This window comes from Egretta garzetta, unplaced genomic scaffold (genome assembly GCF_000687185.1).
Source record: "Egretta garzetta isolate BGI_Z169 unplaced genomic scaffold, ASM68718v1 scaffold51, whole genome shotgun sequence".
Lineage (NCBI taxonomy): Eukaryota > Metazoa > Chordata > Aves > Pelecaniformes > Ardeidae > Egretta > Egretta garzetta.
The window spans coordinates 2,087,569-2,095,884 of NW_009258549.1; the positions used below are offsets into that span (position 1 = coordinate 2,087,569).

An 8,316-nucleotide genomic window follows, 5' to 3' on the forward strand; every position below is an offset into this window, starting at 1 on the left:
GTCTAGACTGCGAGGGGGGCGCCAGGGTCCCGGTAAGGCCTCGGGCTGGAGATGGGCCCCGGGACGGTGAGGGCGGTGGGGCAGAGCCCCCTCGTCGTGGGGCCATGCGTCACCCCGGGGCGCTCAAGTCCCCTTCGCTCAGGGTCCCTGGGGCTGCCCCGCTCCCCTCTTGCCGCTGCCAGCGCTGGCTGGTGGCTCCTGGAGGTGGAGGGGCCAGGTGGGCTAGGGGGTGCTGAGCGCAGGGCAGGATTTGGGCTGAGCTCTGTGAAACTTTATTTTCAGAGCAGGCGCATTTCAAACCCCTCGCTGTAGGCTTAGCCAGCACCTCAGTGCAGACACAGGTCTTTGGTCCCAAAATGCGTCTTTATCCAGTCGCTTTTTGTAAGGCTGGTCTCTAATTTACAACTTTCTTCCTTCTGCAGTCAGGTAGATTCAGGCAGGCCCCAGGAACCAGGTAATCTTGGCCAGGACTCAGGAGCAATGTCACAGCAACTCCTCTACCGTGCTCTGGTGTCCGCAAAATGGCTTTCAGAAACCATCAAGTCCCAGCAAGCTGGTCTGGCCTTGAGAATCGTGGATGCATCCTGGTATTTGCCAAAGATGAAGCGTGACCCGAAGCGGGAATTTGAGGAGCGCCATATCCCTGGTGCAGTTTTTTTCGACATTGACCAGTGCAGCGACCGTACTTCACCGTATGATCACATGCTGCCCAAGGCTGATGACTTTGCTGAGTATGTGGGGAAGCTGGGTGTGGGGAATGATTCCCATGTTGTGGTGTATGATGGCAGCGACCAAGGTCTCTTCTCAGCGCCCCGGGTGTGGTGGATGTTCCGGGCCTTTGGACATGAAGCCGTCTCCCTTCTGGATGGTGGCCTGAAGAACTGGCAACGAGAGGGGAATGCGCTGAGCTCTGGGAAAAGCCAGGTAGCTCCTTCTGAGTTCCACGCCTCCTTGGACAAGTCCCTGGTGAAAACGTACGAGGATGTCTTGGATAACTTGGATTCCCACCGCTTCCAACTGGTGGATGCGCGCGCTGCAGGACGGTTCCGGGGAGTAGAGCCAGAGCCCCGAGATGGTAATGTGCCTCCTGAGACATTGGCATAATAAAAAGGGGCTGCATTGAAGGTGCCCATCAGTTTGGCTCTTGTAGAGATAATGAAGGGAAATATTGCCCTTTATGGGATGGGACTTGAGGCAGTGCATTCACCTGCCCTCTCCTTTGACTAGCAAGTGCTGCTTTTTGAAAATTCAGGAGTGGGAAAGCTGTGCATTTTTTTTTTTTTTTTCTCATGAAGGACTGGAGTGAGGAATGTAGCTTTCATACACCTCAAAGATATTCATTGGTCTCTTCATGTACTGGAAGGGCTTGTGGAGGTGCTTCAGTCAGTGCCTCATTAGAGTGGGTTGCTCTGATGTGGGGAAGATGTGGAGGGAACTGGGAGGAAGAACAGAACTTGACAGGATTGTGTCCATGTGGTAATCTGAAGGTTAGAGCCATCCTTCCTGAGTAATCAGTAGTCTAATAAAGCAAAGTTTAACAAAATAAATGTATTTGTTTTAACAAAATACACTAAACAATAAATATTCATCCCAGTGAAACAGAGGATGGGTTTTGCAATAGACTTGTCCCAGACAGTAGAGGTTAACTCCTATTTGTATTGCTTTTCCTCCAGGAATTGAGCCTGGTCATGTCCCTGGGTCGATGAACATCCCCTTCACCGATTTCCTCACAGAATCTGGCTTAGAGAAGACCCCTGAGCAGATCCACAGTCTGTTCCAGGAGAAGAAGGTGGACCTCTTAAAGCCGGTGGTAGCCACGTGTGGCTCTGGGGTCACTGCCTGCCACGTGGCTCTGGGGGCATACCTCTGTGGCAAACCAGATGTTGCTGTGTACGATGGGGCCTGGGTGGAATGGTACATGCGGGCACAGCCTGAAAATATTATTTCTGAGGGAAAGGGGAAGACGGTGTAATAAGCTGCTTCGTCTCCCAGCTGTGCAGATAATTTGCCTTGAAACAGGATTTGGAAAAGATGGGTTTAGCATTCCTGGTTAAGTGTCTTGAGGTGAAGGTGTTGGGTAGTAAGTACGGGCACGTGGTGCTTTGGCACTTTCTCCTTACGCTACTGCTGCTCCTTAGGAGCATAAAGATGACCTGGGCAGCCAGCTCTAGGTGACCCTGCTTGAGCAGGTGGGGTGAACCAGATGTCCTCCCAAGGTCACTTCCAACCTCAGCCGTTCTGTGATTCTGTGACCTTTTTACAGTACCAGATGGAAGGGAGAGAGTGTGGGTGGCAGCATGGGGAAGTAGTTGAGTCAAGCCAAGCTCATGACTTAGGACGTTCCACCATGTTCACTCACAGGATGGTCATACGTATAACTGTGCCTCATGATACTGCTCTCTGCCTCTGTCCTAGAAGCAATCCGTGCACTTTATGGCCATTTTGAGTGCAAAACTTCAGGGAAAGACAACTTCCTGATTGGCATTTAGGTTAGAGACTTTGGATTTCTTCTTGCACTTGGACTCTAACTGCAATGTGTACTTAGCCAGTTTTGTACCCCCATGGTCCAAAATTCCCCTTGGAAAAAGGAAAAGATTCTGGGATTAAAAAAGGGTAAATAAACGTGTTTCAAGGTCTTCCCGCTGAGTGGAACTTACGTGAGTGTTGCTTGGGTAATTGCTTTTCAGGAACTCTCTTTTTATGGGATCACTTTGTCTTGGTGATTTGAATGAGATGTTTCCTTCTCTCCATGAGTAGAACTGCATCTCTTATGCTCAACAAGCCCAGGAAAGGCAATGGCATGCCTCTCTCTTGGGACTTTTCACCATCTTCCTCCTTTCAGTCCTTGTCTGTTTGCTTTTTGGCCTAAAACACCACGTTAGTCAGTCGCAGCTCTGTTCTTCAAACACCGGATGTCAGCTCACACGATGAAAATTGAACTGCATGGGTGTTTCCGTTCTTTCCATGAGACTTGCCATGTAACTTTAAAAAAAAATTAGGGGAACTGAGATCTACAGAGGACTAGCCCACAATGGCACATATTTTTCCCCAAGACCATTGTCTTATATTTGTCAATTGAAATCCCCCTAGATATCCCTGACAATGTCCAAGAATTTATTCTTGCTAGGATTTTCTCGTCTTAAAAAAGAAAAAAGCAAGCCTGCACCTCTTCTGGCTAACTGGCAATTTAGAAAGTTAATGAGACAGGTTCTGCTCCTGGGCTTGCAGCAACAGATACCTATGGACATCTGAGGATGATGGGGTTGCCCTTTCTAAGGAATGCTATGGATGCTTATGGTCACAGTTTTGCAGGATCCCCTCCTAGGCACTGAATACGAGGGCTGGATCCTTTCCCATTGAAGAGTGTTTATTCTTTGCATTTCTTTTGGCCTCTGTTGGCTGCAGCCCTGGCTTCTTCCTGGCTTGGCTTACATAGACACAAGCTCCATTTCTGCTCACCTCCTGTGGAGCTAGAGTTTCACTGTCCAGATGATTTCTTCCTCTGTCCTCCCTGTCCATACATACAGCCTGACCCTTCTTTCCGTCTATTTCCAGTGACTGAAAACATTCATTTGCCTACTTAGATCCAGGCTAACAATGTAGCTCTTCAGGGACTTGGGGCTGGTATTACAGCTAAGTATTGCACAGAGTGCACAAGGGTCTGAAAGGAGTGACCCCTTAGTAGGCAGTGCAAGACACAGATCTGGATAAAATAATAAACTTTCGTATTTGCCAGATTCCATTTAGTTCTTTGGGTTTTGACTTCCCAAAAGGACTTCCTTTGCAGATTACAGCAATCCCTGCAAATTGTTAAGACTTTTGGTTCTGGATCTAATTGATAGTTTAATTAATTTTCTTCTTCCTGCTAGGGAAAGGTTTTCTACTCTCATGCCTTATGTATTTCCCCGCCCAGGTAATCACTGTCTGCTGGTAGCAACACCTTCCTTTATCCCAAGTGGGGTAATTTTCTAGAAACTGTTTCCTACAGGGGAAAGGGAAGAACCAGTCAACATGTAATGCAGGACATCTGACTGCAGTCTGTAACAGAGGGCATTTAAAAAAAACCCAACTTTTTAAGCTGAAGTATGGTGTTGATATGAAAACAAAAGGATAAGCACTGGCTGGGGTGACTGGCTGGGAACAGTGAGTGGTGCTAAACTCTCTGTGGAGGGGCCTCCAAATCTGAGCAACAGGGGTGCTGCTTTTTAAGACACTTTGATGTAACAATTTGTACAGTGTTGTCTAGTATGGGGTTTTATAGCAGGATCTGGCTTGTGATGTCTTTTCAGTACAGGATTTCTAGCTTCTCCCACCATGAGCCAAGCTAGGGGGCTGTCACCTGGTGGGTCATTAAAGTTTAACACCCTGGGTGTGGCTGGGAGGTGAGACTGATTTTGTCAATATGTGGCCAGGCCCCCATGTACAGACAAACAGGAGTGCTGTGCCAGGCTCTGTCTCTCCAGGAAAATTTAGTTATTAGAGAAAATTGACATATTCTTTCGGACTTTGTTAATAATTTCCAGTGGATGCAGGGGGCTGGCTTTTGCTCTTGTCCTTCCAGAATATTTGGCAATGCAGCTTAAGTGCTGTGTTTCTTTTTTCCCACTGTCCCCAGTGGTCCCTGGGGTCAGTGGGAATCTTTCTGCTTTCTCTTGAGACTAAGCTGCTTTTCTCTGTCCTGTGTGTTGCGGGGATGTGTCTGGTGCAGCCCAGCCATCCACCTAGAGATCGCAAACTGAGGGAAAGATTTTCCTCTGCGCTTGCTCTGTGTTTTGGCTGTGTGGCTCGATGACACCAGCAAGGCCCTTCCCCCTCTCTGGTATGTGTGCCAAGGTTGGGAGTACTCAACTTCCCTTCTCCTGGCTGGGTTTTGAACCACAAAATCTCAGCGGTTCTTCAATTTCCCAGCTTCTGGCAAATCTTTTACCAGACACTTAGCTTTGCCTTGATTTCCCCACAGAGGAGAAATGGAGAACGTCCTCCCCATGACAAGATACTTTGTCTTTTTGGGGTATGCCGTGTTATATCATATATCAAAAATCTGTCCAAGAAAGTCTTCTGATATTCTTCCTCCTTTTAGCTGAGATCTGTTCTCACACTGCAGGCACAGTGGGAACAGCCTTGATATAGGAATTAGGGTCACATTGATCTGTGGCTAACTCAAGACTGGAGGTTTTACAGCTCTCTATATAAATTTGAGAATCCCAGGCCAGCATGTAAACTTTTAATTGGTTTATTGGTAGATTTTACTATCTGTAATACTTTTGTCCTGAAGCAGTTTTGGACTCGGTGAAAACAGTCTGGTCAATGGTTCTCCAACAGTAATCCCACAATCTCTTGTTCCTCACGTGTCTTCTTCGTCCCCTGCCGCCTTCTTCCTTCCCTACTGCTGCCTAGCAGTCAGGTTGCACTATTTCACACTTCATTTCCCAGCAAACCTTTTGTTCCCCTGCAAGCTTTCGCAAATCAGCCCTTCTTCTGCCAGCACTGCTGTCCCTTCCCACTACCGACCACTGCATGAGCAATGGTAATCTCCATTACCTGCAGGGGCTTTTCTTGTTCCTCCTGTCTCTCCTGCTTCCAGCTCACAACTGGGTGATACACGACTGTTTTCTTTCCTCCTCCCAGCACTCTTCCAGCATAGGTGCTGAGTGATGCACATACACACGCCGTCTTTACACACTATTATGAATGCAGGTACATTGCTCGCAGACCACACGACGCACAAGGAGCTGCAGCAAGATTAGCTCACCTGCATGCCATGGGACCTTTCCCTGCTGGCTCTGATGTGCCTGGCTCAGCTGGCAGTCAAGTTGGGCTCTGTTGTCTGCGAGTGAACTGCTTTCCTCCCACCCCCAAGTCCAGTGTAGGGAGTTTTCTTTTCCCGATTCACTGTTGGCTTAACGGTGAATGTCAGAGCATTACTTGTCCTCTCCTCCCCACTTCCTATAGAGAAGAGGGAGGAGATGGTTTCTTCTCGGTGCCTCATTGCCCCAGTGTGTTCATTAACTAAATGATCAGGCAAGCTTCATCCCAGACGTGTGTTTCCAGCCTGCCAGAGTGGTGATACAACCTGTGCCAACACACGGTGATCCCTGCTCCCACTGATTCTCCACAATGCAACAATTCCCTAAGCAGCTCCACGATGCCGGCGATGCATCAAACACCGTGTGCCCAGCTGACTCGCCAGGCTGGTACAGACTACAGAGTACTGCAGCGTGTGTAGCTTTCTGCAGGTTTGCACTGCTGGCTGGTGGAACCAGAAAATCTCCATTTCACGCCTATCTGTGCAATCTCCCCCTGAATAAGTGGGTACTCAGCAGGGCCGAACGGCGTTACACAATCACACTGCCCTGTGTAAGCTCTTGCTCGCTGCTGTCTCTCTGTTTCTGTACATGTGCTTTACATACAGCTATCATCAAAGCAGGATGAACGGCCGTTGGATTATTTAAATTTATTTCTCCTCTAGTGTATTGCTTAATTTTAATGGGCCTTAACACAGGCGTGCTAGTTGCATCTCAGAACTATGTCTGGTGATGGTGTGCAAATCAGGCCTGCATTTAGCCCACACCACTGACTCATCATAGCATTTCAGTTGGTAGCTCACTCTGGACCGGCTTCTTCCTAAAGAGGATTCTCACATACTCACCCTGGCCTGGGGGGTTTCCAATAAATATGGTGCTGTATGTTGCAGAAAAGAAGGCTCTGGGGATGGTAGTGCTGTACCTTGACCTCTTCCCTTACTCCTAGTATACCTCTTCAGAGTTACCAACTAACCTTGGGGTGAGCAAGACTTGAAGTGCTGGTCACAGATGGAGGCTAGTGTTGATGGAAGAAGGTGTGCTCTGAATATAGACCATCCCTGACTCGTGAGCAGCATTGGCATGGGAGAGGTTGGGGAAGAAGGCGTCGAAAACAAGAGATTGGACCTAAAAAGAGGCAAGAGGCTGAGGAGCTGTGAGAGGAGGAAAGGGAGACAGGCTGAGCCCTTGATAGGAGAAGGACGAAAACTAAGGCAGGGCAGATTTCTTGGATGGGTCGATAAGGGGCTATAGGCTGCCACCCAACTGCTGCGTTCATATCAGAGAGCCACAGTCCTCACCCCAATTCTCTGCTGGAGCTGCAGCCAGCACAGACAGGGCCCTGCATCCTTTGTACACCAGAGTGCAGGGCAGAACTCTCGGGTTTGCCGTGGTTTGACTCAGAGCCAGAAGTAGGAGGGCAACAGTCCCACAGCCCAGAGCTGTGTTGCGCTGTGTGATGCTTCAGCTCAGGTCAGTGTTGGTCTGAACATCTTTGATGCCTACCACTGCTGGGCAGTAATTTGGGCCAAAGTCTGTTCCACACAGGTGGTCAAAAATGATTTTTCATCCTCTCCCTATTATTGGTCACTCTAATGCTGGTCAGCTCCTGGTATAGGTTAAAGGAGATCCGGAGTTATTTGAATTTACAACTTGCAGCAGCTGAATTGTTCCTGTGCTTAAATTCCTGAGAGAGCTGGAGCTCAGCAATCTTGAAACCTTTTCCGCATTACCCTCTCTTCCCCTCCTCCCCTTTGCACTCCTCCACAGAAGGAGCAAAGTACGCACTTACACCTTTTTTTTGAAGGAAGTCCTGGGTGATTTGGGGGAGGGGTGATGCTGCCTTCACGTCCTGTAATGAAAAAAGGGAGTGATTTGTAAATAAAAGAAGAGGGGAGGACGATAAGAAAAGGAACATAAGAGTAAAGCGTAATCTTTATCCACCCTCGTTCCCCAATAAAACCCCACCTCAACAGACACAAGGGTGCACGAGCAATAAAGCATCTGCAAGGCACCACGCTGCCTCTGCAGTGCTGCATTGCCCTGGCAAGGAAGAGCCAGAAAGTTGCTTCGGTGAAGGAGGGCTTTGGGCCACGTTCAGGTGAAACATCAGCCTTTCCTTTCTGTTCCTAGCAGGCTCGAGCTGCTGGCAAGCATGGCTGTGCTTAGGTGGGAGTGGGAAAAGCCGAGCTGCTGGAGAGAGAGCTCATTCAGGTTGTGTCCGTGCCAAGGAGTGCATTTGAACGGAGTCCCACGGGGCATGAGTTGCTGAGCTCCCGGCTCCGTCTGGCAGGAGCGAGTGGCAGAGGCAGGGCTGGATGATTCGGTAGGGCAGGACTGGCACATCGGCCTCGGCGGGTGGTGTGTGCCTGGGGTAGGGGTAAAACTCCACGCAGACCTAAGTTAAAATCTGAGCTCTCTGTTGCCCAGACACACACAGGGGTGGCAGTAGCACAGGGGAAGGACGCAGGGGGTGTCTGTCTGGCACAGCCTGTGCTGGTAGGACAGCGCTGGG

The 8,316-nt window shown here is 49.2% G+C and overlaps 1 protein-coding gene across 1 annotated transcript in view; it reads left to right on the forward strand.

The window, feature by feature from the left end:
• Positions 1 to 2,985, forward strand: part of LOC104134296 (3-mercaptopyruvate sulfurtransferase) — a 7,466-nt gene extending 4,481 nt beyond the window's left edge. Inside the window, 2 exon segments of the mRNA XM_009647818.2 lie at positions 423 to 1,075; positions 1,674 to 2,985. Of these exon segments, the coding sequence (XP_009646113.2) occupies positions 423 to 1,075; positions 1,674 to 1,972 (952 nt within the window). The 3' untranslated portion in view covers positions 1,973 to 2,985.
• Positions 2,986 to 8,316: the final 5,331 nt, after the last annotated feature.